Genomic DNA, 14,177 nt, shown 5'->3' on the forward strand with positions numbered 1-14,177 from the left:
AAAAAAAAGGTCCTCCCAGAAAATAGCCTTGAGTGGCTCTGTCATACCTGAGCAGATCCAAACTACATATAGAACCAAATAGCCCAGTTGGTTAGTAGTTTTTACAAAGCTTCAGCAAAAATGGAAATACATTAAAACTCAAAGTCAAACACTGTTCTCCTAGTGCCTCAAGTAGTTTATTGGTAGTTATTATCCACATTTCTATAAATATAAACATTCTAAGTACTATCACTAGTGCAGGTACATTTAACATGAAAGCTCCACAAGAAGCTACTTCTTTTGTGTGTAACAATAATTAAGTTTCCAAAGGTTCAGTTGAGCCAGTTAAAAACAAAACAAAACAAAAAACACACAAAAAAGCAAAACCAAAAATGAACCCTGCTAGCAAAGTGCATTTCTTTTGGTGATTTTTCAGAACAAACAGCAGTTGGCTTTACACACAGAAAATACACTGATTTGCTATTATATGATCACTAGAATTAAGACTTCCTGTAGATAAGAATTAGACAAATGTCTTTCCTCCTTATAATTTAGAGGGTTTTTTTCTTTATTTCAATGTAAACAGCACTAGTGAATTATCATAAAACAGCTTTGCTACTTTCCCCTTCATATTCTATAATTGTAATTCTTATCTGCAGTACTGTACCATCTCTTCCTTCCTATAATCAGGACTGGTCAGCCCGTGTAACACTGTTTAGTTTGTAAACAAAAAATTAAAGCTCAGAATACATATAGGGTATCTTTTACATTTTCATTCCACAGCACATCAAATGTTGTTTATAAAGCTTTTGCTCTTCCCGAAACACTACAAAAATATACGAAAACCCACATTTTCAGCCAGCAAATATTAATAGAACAAAATCTTATAAACTGAAATATTTTAGACTGTGTATTGTATTTTTTTGACTGAATTCATCACTTGCTTTCTTCATAAATCAATACATGTATCCAAGCATATGTGTTTAATCTACATGCCCATATTTACTATGTAAGATAATCAAGTAAATCATTTTAGGTTCAAGTGAAAGTGCTTCTGACAACAAACTATTTCTATGACAGCCCTAAGTCCCAAAAAAGTTGTTTTAAAGACCTGTGTAGAAAGATGCATAGCTATTTCTAAAAAGTAAGACTACACACCAAAACATGCTTTGTCAGGAAAACTAATCCATGCACTTGAATAAATCCCAAATACCTTATTTTCATTAAAATTAGACCAACTTAATATTAAACATTGACTCGAATTAAGATATTGCATTAAATTATTTGATTCCAGAAAATGTCAAAAATCATTTGACCAAAACTTAAAAAAACAAACACTTCCTCCTTGTCCCTTACATTAGAAAAGGACTGTTTGGACCAATGTGATCAATATAACTGTATATATATTAATCTATCTTAACATTTCCATTCATTAGCATTTTATCTTAACATACAAAGCCTTGTATGCAGTTTCCTTGCAAAAGCTTCCCGCCCACCCCCTGAAAGACATAAGCACAAAACACTAGGCAGACACTCTTCAAAGTTTTATTTCACTAACTGCAGGTCAAATTGCCACAGTGTTTTCTGGTCAATTTACTATCCTTGCTTGGTTTCCAAAACAGTAGTACCAAAAGATTTGTGGGGTGGGGAGAAGAGACCACTTTAGAAGCATTGCATTTACTCATCTTCTACAAGGCAACAGAGTTGGGTATCTCATTATTCAACAAAACAAAGCTTTAATAGCATCCAGAAGGGCAGAGAGGCAAACCAGGCTGCAGAAACTCCCGTTTGTCAAAATCAGACCAGTGAAACCCTACTCCACACAGACATAAAAGGTATCAATATTCATCTTTTCTTTTTCTGTTGTCGCAACATTTTTCTTCTTTTAATTATCATATCATGTAGTTTCTCAAGTCCTTCTTTTAGTCCATCTCCTATGATTGCACAGGAAGGCTGCAAATGCCACGGGGTTGATGAGCTCAGTTCACCCATTGCTAACAATTTCTCAATTTCTGAGAGAGACAATGAGTTCCTGAGGTCTTGTTTGTTAGCAACTATAAGTACAGGAACTCCTTGATTTTCTGATATCCTAGTGATTTTATGAAGTTCGGTTTTGGCTTCTTCCATCCTTTCGACATCCACAGAGTCCACAACAAACACAATGCCATCTGTGCATCTGGTATATGACTTCCACAGTGGCCTTAACTTCTCCTGACCACCTACATCCCAGAAGTGAAAAGTGACTGTTTTTGAATTTCCCAAGGTTACCTTAATTTTCTCAGTGTTAAATCCTTTGGTAGGTACGGTATTCACGAATTCATTGAACTGCAGCCTGTATAAGACAGTTGTCTTTCCAGCACAGTCCAAACCCAGAATAACAATGTGGAAGGACTGAAATGAAGGCAGGCTGGACAGGATAGAAGTCTGGTCTGATAGTCCATTCCCCATTTCCAGCTGCAAATAAGTGTCCCAAATTGAAATGCTTTCTTCTTAACTGCTTTAGAACTTCTCTTCCTAGGTGATTCTACAAGACTGCTGGGGAGGAAAATGAATAAGTTATTCCTGTGAAATAACACTAATAAACGGGTTTTCTCTATTTTTGCTAAAATAAGCAACACAAAGAACTTAATAAAACTTGCTTTAGTAAACAACCAGAGGAGATGTGAAACGTACGCAATCCAAGACAAACGATGGAATAGTTGGGATCGAAATTCTTTGATTCACTTAAATTACGGTAACAGGTACTTTTCTCTACTGCTCTCGGTCCCCAAACCTCAAAGAGCTCATTCCGGAGACAACTCAGTCACCAGTATCCAGTCCAAGTCTCCTTAACTATAGAAGTGTTATTTGGGCAGAAAACTCAGATAATCCTATCTTGGAAATACAATTCCACAGTCTTAACGGCATACCCAAGATCACTATTCCACTCCTCTCCCCCAAATAACAACGCTCTCACCTCCCGCACTGGAGTCTGGGTCCAAATGAGAAAGCATCGCAGGCGATTCTAGGCAGGAGAAAGCGCCTCACGTCCAGTCAGCTCAGCTCTCCACGCAGCTCTGGCAGTTGCCTCACTAGAAACCTTGGACTCAGACTCCGGCCACGCCCATTCCTCGCGACCCACCCAGATCCTAAATCCCATTGGTCCCCCACGTCAGGGTAGCCACTCAACTCCCGCCCCCACGCCCTAACTGGCGAGGCCAACTGCCGCTCCCAGCGGGGCCGAGCCCGGCTCTGTCTCGGTCCACCGGCACCACCTGTTGCCCTTAAGTTAGAAAACAAGGCGCTCTCGATGGGAGCGCAGCGGCCCCTGCAGGGGAGGCACGGCCTGGACCTGTCAGGTCGCTGCCAGGCCGCCGGCTCCGCCCGCCTGGGCGCACCTGCAGCGCGGCCGACCGACGCCACGCCGCGGTTCTCACATCCGGGGCCCGCAGTCACCGCCGGCACGTTAACCCTTTGTCCTCTAGCCTGAGGATGCCCGCTGTGGCCACGCCGGTCCCTCAGGCGTAAGTGATCAGACCTGCAGCCCCACCGAGGCAGACCCGGCCTCCCCGCAGCAGGTTCCCTTCGCCTCGCCCCTCCGCACCCCGCCTGCTCTTCTCCCGGGGAAGGGCGTGGTCATCCCAGCCACCCGCCCCGCTGGGGCTTACCTGACTAGCCGGCCTTCCCTCGTCCTGACTCAGCGTCTCTCTCAGCCGCTTGGGAGGCGCGCTGATCCCTGTCCGTGGGCACCAGCGAGGCCTGCCCGGTGGCAGGGGACGGGGCGCCGCTTGCAGGGGCGCCAGGCAGCCCAGACTGCTCCCCGGCAGCTCCCCGCGCCTGCTGCGGCCCCGCCCCTTTCGCGTGCGTCACCCGGGAGCCGGCCAGTGGGGGGGCGCGCGGGAGCCGGGTCTCCTAGCAACGCCAAAACAAGGTCACGTTCGAACCGGCCCGGCGCTGGCTGCCCGCGAGGTCGGGTGGGGCTTCCGGCCTCTGCCCGGGAGCCGTTGCTCTCGGGAGCCTTTTTGACCCCTCCAGCTAGCTTCGGGCAGGCCCCGCCCGGCACCGCCCTTCCTCAGGACGCCCTTGGGGCGGTGGCCGCGTGATGCAGGGTCAGGGATTCAAGAGGACACCAGATGAGCGGGCCCCTTATGTAACGGGTGACGTGGAGGTACCTCAGTAGCCGCCTTGGGCGGCCTGGGCTGGCGGCAAGCGTAATGCACCTTCATTTTGCAAAGCAAGTGAACGCTCGCTCTCCCACTTGATTCTAGCTACATCCGTGAGGTGGCGACAGGTAGACATATCCCAGTTTTATAGATGAGGACTGATTATCTAAATGTGCTAGTTATTAAACGCATAATGCTTTCCGGTGGATGATTCTGACTAAATGTAGTTCTTTGATCCATAAATTAGCAAACATAGGCAGAAGGCACAATTCTGTGTACTTTCGGATAAAATGATAAGCAAAACACACTGTCTCTGCTCTCGTGGAATATTGGAACGTTTAGGGGAGGAAAAGAAAGTAACCAAATTGTCACATGAATACATTTATTTTGATATGTGATCAGCAGTAATTTCAGGGTGCTTAATGACAAAATAGAAAGGGGTAAAGACTTAAAGTTGAGGGAAAGCTTTAATGAACACCCCATTTTTTTTTTTTTTTTTTTTGGTGGAGACTAAGATTGTAATTTAGAAGAATCTATATGATGTACTTTTTAAAAAATGTACTTTTTTTAAAAATATGGTTTGTAATTTTTCCAAGAAATTTCCTGATTTTTCTCAAGATCACTATTGCTAGTGATATTTACCGCCTTTATGACTAGCATAGGAATCAAGGATTCTATGGATTTTTTTAAATAGCTGACATGAAACCTGAGGACTAAACCGTTTCAAAACAGCAATACTGATTTTGGAAATAAGAGCTAGAAATCTCAAATGGCATATTCTGTCAAGTTACTTATTATATTCTAGTATAAGCTAAGGATTGCCTTATTATGATTGTGGTATCTCGTTAGCCATTTACAGTAATTAACACATAAGTGATAAAGTTCAATAACTAGTCTCTTTTTCTTGGAAATTTCATGGATTCTTTATTAAACTGGAATAACTTGTAAATCCTTGTTAAATGACGAATTTAGAGCAAGAAAATTTCATGACCTCCGTCTGTTTACAATGGTTTTGAAATTGAGTAGGTCCATCCAGTATTCCTGGCATAGGTGCATTTCTGCACAGTCTTCCCTGGAGCAAAACAGATGAGATATGAAAACACTGAGAGCTTCCAGCCTTGCAGAATCACCCTCACTGAATTGCACTTAAATGTTATAACCTAGGCTTGGTTGGCAAACTACAGCCTGTGAGTCAAATTCAGGAGATAAGAATGGTTTTTACATGTTTGAAGAGCTGCAAGAGGAAAGATAAGAATGTGCAATAGAGATGCCCCACAGAGCTTAAAATATTTGCTCTCTGCCTTTTTAAAGAAAAATGTTTGGTGCTCCAGTTCTATACACAATAGCAACCATATGAAAATAGCAACAAATGATTTCAAATATGATAAAATTTATGGAACACACTGTCCACTTTGTTGCACAATCTTCCTATAGAAGGCTGTTCAGATATTTTATTTATATGTTATGCCAGGAAAATGTTCACTTTAGGCTGTAGCTCATAACTGTGTGCTGGGGTGCCTCGAGGAATTCCTACAGGTTCTGTGGGATAGTTTAACTTTTTGAGGGAAACACAGTGACATCTGTTGGACCATATTAACAACTACAACTATTAAGTTTGAATCTATCTACTTAATAAATGGACCTTTTGGGTATTTCTTTTGGCCTGAGGCACTATGAACAAATTAGAGACACTAGGGGCTAATAATGAGAATCACCTAGTGGTACTTGTAAATCTATAGATTCCTGGTCCTCATTCCAGACCTCTCAAATCAGAAGTATCAGGAGAGGGGCTGTGATCTACATTTTAAATAAGTAGTCCAGGCAATTAATGATCAGACATTTTGAGAAAATATTGATCTTAAGAAATTGGGTAAGTTTTCTTCTTTTAAATACCTGCAACTGAGTAATTTACCTTGTTCCCCTTTTTTAATTAAATATCAGAATCCAGATAAAACCTCATCCCTGTAACATTTTTCCTCTCTTCTACAATCTGATTTTCTATGATCTATGTAAGTTAAGTGTTCACATACTGAAACTAATGTCTTTCCTGACCTTTGTCACTCCATATACACAGAGATAGGTAGATATAGTTATTCCTTTTTGAGGATTCCTCACTTCTTTTGTTTCAATGCATATTTATTGGAATTTCCCAAGTTTAAAGGTCTGCATAAATAGAAGGCATGGTCTCTGGTTGAAAGAACCAGTCCCACTAAGGTGATAGATACACACACACATGCAAGCACATAATTCCTGTAATAGTTAGTAGGGCTTTTGGATGGTAAAATATAAGTTATTATTAAGCCCTATGCCTATACAAATTTTCTCTGACAGAGTCAGGGTAGCTTAACAGAGAAATGTCATTTTTAAGCTGGATATTCAGAGAACTCATCACCGGGCAAGAGGTGGGGGAACAGAATTGCAAGAAGGAGGAAGACTATGCAAGGAATGGAGGCACAGAGTTGCTAGATATTCAAGTACATCCAAAAGGGGAGATTCTAAATTCCCATGGGAAGAAAGGATATGCTAGAAAAAGGATATTTTCATCCTTTAGCCCTTGTTTTTTAGTCCCTGTTTTGGTTGATTGTTATTCATTTCAGTAGTCTCAATTAAAAATCTCAGAGCCATTTAAAAAATTCTCTTATGTCCTATTTATGATTAGCCACCAATCTCCCTTTGACCCATTTCTTTCTTTCCATTCCCATTTCCGCTACTTACATCTGGTTCTTATGATCTCTTACCTAAGCTAGTTAATTCACCTCCTAATTGATTTTTAGCTAATAAGCAGTAGAGCAGGGATTTATCCCCTTTGTCTGCCTCCAGAGTCTGTTCTCATCCTCTACACTCTAGGGAGTCCACATTTAGGTTAATTCACTTTGGTCCCCCACCGCATAAATCCAGGGTACAATTTTTGGCAAGATGTTAGAAAGAGGATGTTAGAAGGGAAGGACAACTCAAAATTCACTTAGATTGGATCCTAGATAAGAATACTCAGGGTCTACAAGTCCAGACCTTCCTCATAAACGTCTTTTATGAGCAGTTTCCAGGCCTGTCTCCACCCAGTTGCAAATTACAGGACAGTTTGCCCCTTGCTCTGGGAAGGCCCAACTGCCAAGAGGCTGGTGGTGGAAGATGTCTTGCCACATCACACACAAGGCCTACTTTCTCCGTCCCTATTTCCTGGCCTTGAGCCAACTTCTTGCTGGAATGATAAACAAAACATCGAGTTTTGTCAGGGCCTCAACAGGGCTACGCGTCACAACGATGAGTCCTGATTCCAGTTTTAACTAACATTGTGTTATGTTTTATTTCAACAGTCCAGGTTTGTCCAGACTCTTTACATTTCTATCTTCTATCATGAACATTTTTATCCTCTCTTTCACAGGTTTTCATGTCCTCTTGTTAGAGTGTTTCAAGGTTCAGTCCTTAGGTCTTTATCTGTACTTCCTTTTTGGGTAATCTCCAGTATTTGTATTCTCCCAAATTTGTTTCCAACCTGGACCTCTTTCCTGAACTCCACTACTGAATGGCAGATAAGCATCTCAAACAGCTTCTCAGACTCCTCAGACTAAGTAATTCCTGTCTCATTCATTGACAACCCCATCTACCTACTTGCTGAGAGCAATAACCTAGGAGTCGTCCTCATATATCACAGGTAATCCACCAGCAAGTCCTGTTGATACATGTATCCAAAGCTGACCTCTTCTCACCACCCCCACTGCTGTCCTCTAGTTCATGCCCATCATGTCCCGGGTCCACTCATGTAGTCTCTGCTTCTGAGGGAAAACTCTTCCCCAAGGCCTCAGGCCTTCCCTGAATGCATATTTAAAGTATCTGCCTTGCCCTGTCCTCTACACCATCATTCTGTTTTGTTTTTCTTCCTAGCACTTGTCATTACCTGACATGATATGCATTTGTTTATTGTGTGCCTTTACTAACTGCCCCCCTCTACTTTCCCACAGTTAAGACCCAGGAAGCAAGGATAATGCCAATCTTGTGTGCTGCTCTATCCCCACTATCTACAGCAATGTTTGGAACACAGTAGGAGCTCAGTGCATTTATTGAATGAATGTTTAATATCCTAAGAATAACTGCTCAAACAAGAACCCCCAGGCCTCCACAAAAACAGGTGATAGTTTTAAAGGCACAATTCCATATGGAAAAAAATACAAAATAAATGACATGTGCCAATTTATCATTAAATAGTCAACATATGTAAAAACAACTTTGAATGCACCAAACAAAGAATAAAATGCTTAGTTTCTCAATGTAAAATACCTACGTTAAGTTTAACTGTTATTTCACCATTCCTAAGTCAATCATCAGATACTTGCTACGTTTTTATAAGTAGTAGACCCTTTCAAGTGGTTTTGTTAACCCTGAGAGCAGGAGGCCCCAAAGGAGTGTACAGATCTTTACAACATTTGAGGTGGAAATTAATTATGGTTTTGAGAAAAATAATTTTCCTCTACCCTTGAGCTATCAATGTTTCAAAATATTTTAGCCCAAGTTTTAGCCACATTTTTCTGTTTTAAGCATCTCTATTGTTTTGTTTTCACCGAATGTTTGTTTGTTTTATTACTGGTGGTTATCCTGTGGGGGTGGGGGAATGATTATCAGAGTATATATGGTTAACACTTTCACACTGTTCCACTTGGATAAAAAGTGAAAAAAATTATCTCCACAAGTTGGGAATGGGCGGAAACTTCCTTTTCAATTCCACAGATGTATCTCTTATACATTTATCTGTCTCGATAAAGCAAAATAACTATTAATGTCTAGAGTTCATATGTGCCTGATATAAAATATGCAACAATCACTCTTGAAATGATTGTTTACAGCAAACACATATAACTGCAAGTGCTCCTCCTTTGTCAAACACAGAATAAAGGGATTAGATAATTCATCTCAAATTCTTTAATCTAAACCAAACATGTGTATAATTATACAGATGTTCTAACTAGTTAGGGAAGTTTAGTTTTTACTCAAAAGAGAATTTATATTATAGCAGTTGGGTATTTTAATTAAAACAAAGCAATATTTTGATATCTAATAATATAGTACATACTAGAAATCTTGCCTCAAATACTCCCCTATTATTAAAAAATTTCTACAATAAGGTATCTGTAAATGAGCTCTATGAGTATATATGAGACAAACAAACAATAGCTTAGTTCTCTTGCAAGGAGCTACCTTCTAAGTAATTTTATTAGGACAATTTAGAAAGATATGGCCTAAGATCCTAGGGAAAATAATAAGAAGAGAAAGTTTTGTTATATTTCTCTTAAGCCCATTTTATTTATTAATTCACTTACTTGCTTTAAAACAAATTCCACAAACATAAAGTGGTAGGCTAGTACTGAAACAGACACATGGTAAACTACAACTTGATCTGTGCCCTAATGAGTGTATGTGTGTGTGATTGTGTGTGCATGATGGCAGTAGAAGAGTTGACCAGGTAAAAGCAGGTGATAATGTGGAAGAAAGGATAAGTCCAGTAATTTCAACATGTTTTTTTGTTTTTTGTTTTTGGGTTTCATTTTGTTTTGTTTGGTGTTTGTAAATTCTTTAATTTGCTAAAATCATTTTCTTAGTTTTTATTTTTTTATTTTGGGGTGATTTTTATTTTATTTTTTAATTTATCAATATACAGTGTAGTTGATTTTCATGTGCCTTTGCTAATCCTGAGGAAGAAATAATAATAAACTACTTTTTCATTTTCTTACATTTAACATTTAAGGGCAGCTTGGACTTTGTTTATTATAAAATTATAGGTTGGGTAGAATCTTTGCTTCTATTCTGTGAGTCCTCAGATACTGAGGAAAAACAGCATGTTTTACCAGAAACTTTGCTCTTGATGGATGATAAGAAAAGCAAGGTCTATAGCAGAAAAGGGCCCCAAGTGGGCACCTGTATAAGAGAAGAGGGTCTGGGCTTTTACCCTGGACTTAACACCAGGGTTTGGAGAGAGATTAGAGGAAGACCTAGTTCTGGTACACTCTGTAGGTGAATCTAAAAGTCTGTCTGCTCTTTGTCCTTCTAGCATGGGGAACTTACTCTGAATGAGGCTCACTCTTCCTTTGTGTCAGGACTACTGCAGCCTCTGCAGAGATCTTTATAAATAGCGCATTACAATGGTAAGACCTGTTTGGAACAGCAATGCTGTGGCACAGGCCAAAACAATAGTGGCCGAAACACAGAGGCTGATGGAAGACTGGTTATATTAATATGTACTTTTAACATCACAAAGCATTTGGCTTTTTAAATTAACTTCCCATTGTTATAGGATCATTCAGTGAAAGATGAGAGTCCTCAAGAGAAAAATACTGGTCTTCCTGCTAACCTAATATTTGATCCTTAGGTGGTTTATTTTGAAAAATAAGAGTTGTGACCTTCCTTAACCCCAAGCTCATGAGGCAGATCATACCAGTCACAGAATGAATAGTCATCAAAGATTTTTTTTCATTTCAAGTGCCATGCCCAGATACATGTTTTAGGAAGATTATTTTAGCTCTGGCAAAAAATAGGTAAGAATAGTGGGAGGAGGACTTTAAACTTCTGGTTAGAGGTAATAGAAGCTCTAAATGATGGTAATCCAGAGGAAACGGATTGAAGGGAAAATAGAAGTTTAATAATTTGGAGAGAAGATTGACAGGTCCTAGAAATTTATTTGATATATGAAGCAAGGCAAGAGTCATAAGGTTCTTAGATGTTCAGTAAAAATGTTGAAACCATTAAAAAAATATGCATCACAAAAGGCAGAGTCAATGTGGCAGAGAAGATATATGACAATGTGGGCTAATATATAGGTTTAAAGTGATAGTGATATAGGGTTCACATATAGACCAGTCTAACATAGTGGTTTTCATAATGGGCTTTTATTAGAATTATGTGATGAGGTCAGTTTTTCTTAATGCAGTCATTTCTGTTAGAGCCGGAATTTTTTAGATTACAAATTATATACCATGATTGATTAAGCAAGTAACACATTTTGATTTACTCACACTCTATAAACTGTTATTGATTATAATGTTATCCTGAGCAGAAGATAGCAGGAAAACAGTGATTGGAAGCTAGCAGCAGACATTAAAATACAAGCTGTTTTATTGGGCAGCACCGCTGTTTTGTGCCTCCTATGTCAATAATTTATAAAAGTGGTAAGTTGTATATAAGAAATGAGAGCTGGATAGGAGGGGCCAATAATAGACGAAACTATATGAAATCAAAGCTGGATTGCATGATTCTCTATTTGATAGTCATATTTTTATTGTTATTTAAGAAAAACAAGTACAGAAACAATTGCTTTGCCATATGACTAAAACTTTATAGCTTCCTACTCTTATTTTTTATCTAAATATTTGTTTTAATAGCACACTCCATGACAATTCAAGGTTTCTCAAGACTACCACTCTTATGTGATGGTCAAAAGACTTCCCAGTTTTCCCACCCAGACCTACTGAATTAGACTATCTAGCAATAAGGTCTTTTGAAACTATTGAAACAAGAAGTAGCTGGAAATCATTGACTGAAGTTGAGGACAGAAGTCGTTGCAGGATAAATTCCCAGAGTCACTCGCATAGATGGAGTGTAGGGGAAGAGGGGAGAAAGAAATTTGGAGAAAAGCTTGTATTTTCATGTTCAAAGATTTTTTAAAAGCTACATTGCTCTGTACGTTGTTTTAACTGTTACGCAGATTCGAAAATGATGGTGCCAGGAGCAGGCGTGTTTGGTCTGGCAGGGGAAACTGTTTCTCCACTATGCATGCAATCCAGGCTAGTACGTGTCAACATTGCGATCTTTGTCTACAGAACTGAAAGAGGGATTGGGCAGAGACTGAGGAAAATGGAGTTGCCGTATTGATATCAGGACTACTAAGTGGCTGGTATATGGATCTTACTTCACTTGTAATGAATATAGGTCATCCCTGGCACAGAGCTGTGTTGTGGCAATAAAACAAAGCTTTCAGGGAAGATCTGCAGTAGGAGTGGTAAGCGCGCCCTCTTCAGGTTGTACAGGATCAAAGGAAGAATCAAACAGAACTTTAGTTCTCATAGGTTCTACTGCTGTTCCTAAACCTGGCAACTGCTAGGCATTTAGAAAATATTTGTGGAATGAGTAAACAAGTAAATTAAGTGTCCCTTGGAATCTTTGTGCCTATTTTCCTCACTGAGTTGTTTTGTGGGCACTGAATGAAGTTAATCTACAAACAACACCAATACTTGGTAGATAAAATAGTATTTGATTGATATATGATTACATTTATTTTTTTAGCTTCCCAAAAATCACAGAACTTAACTGAAGCATTTTAGTCATAAGCAATTAGGATTTAAACGTTACACTGAGCTACTGAATTTTTTTGGTGTGAAACAGATAAATTGAGCAAAGACGCAGCATAATTTCTGACTTTCCGGCAAAGAGAAAGGCAAAATTGCTGGCTATTTGCAGGTAATTTCATGAGCAAACTCAGACCTAAATTTCATATTTTATAAATCATTAGCATTTCTATAAAAATCAATCTATATTGAATAAATGAAGATCAGTCAGTTTACAAAGTTGTTTTAAAAAGTAGTTTTCCACATTTATTAGTTATCCTCAAAATTGCCCTCTATGGAACACAAGATCTTTGTGATTTATCCCTATTTTATGAATGAAGAAACTGAGGCTCAGTAAGGTTAAGTGATTTACTTGCTGAGGGCCACTAAGGTAGGAATTTTTGGAGCTGTAACTTGGCTGACTCCAGGTAAGAGCTCTGCCTGTGACCATATGCTGACTCGCTTTAGGATGTGAAGTGCAGGGTAACACACTGTGAGCCAATCCAGGGAGGGAAGAAAGTTCTTTCAGAAAGTTTCAACTCTAACAAATGAGGGCAGCAAAAAAAATATGGAAGATCAACATGTCCTTGTTCTGAATATATATTTCCTGGGTTTAGCACAATAATCCCTCAGTATGCTTCATTTATTATGAGGATATAATGTTTAAGGATTAATAGCTAACAGTCTGGAATCTATTGAGAATTGGCAGCAAATTTATGACATTTTCAATCCAAAAGGAGTTTATGGTCTTAAGGCATCCAGATGTAGTTTTAAAATCAGGGAATGAAATAAAGTCTAAACTTTAACACACAATAGATACAACTGACATTGGGGACTGTCCTGCTACCTTCTATTTAAAGATAACACTGCCTATTAATAGAAAATTGGGGATTATCTCAATGCCCCATTTGACCACCAAACATTAAACCTGTGGGTCTTTATATTTTCTTTAGAGTAGCAACTCTTTGTGAATACATTTAAAGTATGATGAGTGGCTTATTAAACTCAGAGTTAATATGGTTCTCTAGGAACTTAAAAAATAAATCAGCCTGATAGACTGAGAAATCACTTCTGTTATAAATCATATCTAAAGACATTAGATAAAAATGTTGTACAAAGTCAGGTTCTCAAACATTTCAATAATTCTGCAATTAAAGTTTTCTCCAAGTTGTCCTAAATACTAAGTACAATAAGGGAAAGGCATGTTTCAGGAAAAAATCTGAAAGATTAGAAAGTTGTATATATAACTTGTGTGTTAAATAATCACAAAGATAAGCAGTACTTAATTTGAAATACTGTTATGCATAGGTTTGTTATTTAGACCACAAAATAGAACTCAATCCTACTGTTTTTATCTCCATACTAGGAAAAATTTATTTCATTCTAAAATAGAGGTATAAAGTAAATGACCCACCAAATTATCTTGGGATGACTACAGATCTCATTTATGTGTGTGTGTGTACTAAAATCTGAGCATGACAATAGTTGCTAAATTATTAGTATCACAAGATCAATTTCAAGTCTAATATTTTGTATATCTAAGAGAAATATTATAAGTATTTCTGTTTTGTTTATTTACACATATGTAGTAAACATATCTGGAAAACATTAAGAATTTTGTATATTTTATAAAAATCAAAATTACAAATGATGGACATGGTTAATATTTCTGCTTTCTGTTAGTAAATGGACTCTCCATTTATTTAATGGAATGTTAGAGGAGGGCATTGGATTAGCTCATAATCTG

At 38.7% G+C, this 14,177-nt stretch overlaps 1 protein-coding gene across 3 annotated transcripts; it reads right to left on the minus strand.

Annotated features, from left to right (window-relative positions):
• Nucleotides 1-529: 529 nt before the first annotated feature.
• ARL4A (ADP-ribosylation factor-like 4A) lies at nt 530-3,753 on the minus strand. Of its 3 annotated transcripts, none has more exons than XM_008570056.1 (2): nt 3,627-3,753; nt 530-2,514 (listed from the first exon to the last, which is right to left on the minus strand). In XM_008570056.1, exon 2 carries the CDS (start codon nt 2,425-2,427, stop codon nt 1,825-1,827), a length of 603 nt encoding a protein of 200 aa, XP_008568278.1. In that variant the 5' UTR covers nt 2,428-2,514; nt 3,627-3,753; the 3' UTR covers nt 530-1,824. The 3 variants fall into 3 exon arrangements, with proteins under 3 accessions (XP_008568278.1, XP_008568272.1, XP_008568267.1); XM_008570050.1 differs by lacking the exon at nt 3,627-3,753 and adding an exon at nt 2,936-3,052 and having other exon boundaries at nt 530-2,511; XM_008570045.1 differs by lacking the exon at nt 3,627-3,753 and adding an exon at nt 2,936-3,052.
• Nucleotides 3,754-14,177: the final 10,424 nt, after the last annotated feature.

The sequence above is a fragment of the Galeopterus variegatus genome, unplaced genomic scaffold, assembly GCF_000696425.1.
Source record: "Galeopterus variegatus unplaced genomic scaffold, G_variegatus-3.0.2 Scaffold31, whole genome shotgun sequence".
NCBI lineage: Eukaryota > Metazoa > Chordata > Mammalia > Dermoptera > Cynocephalidae > Galeopterus > Galeopterus variegatus.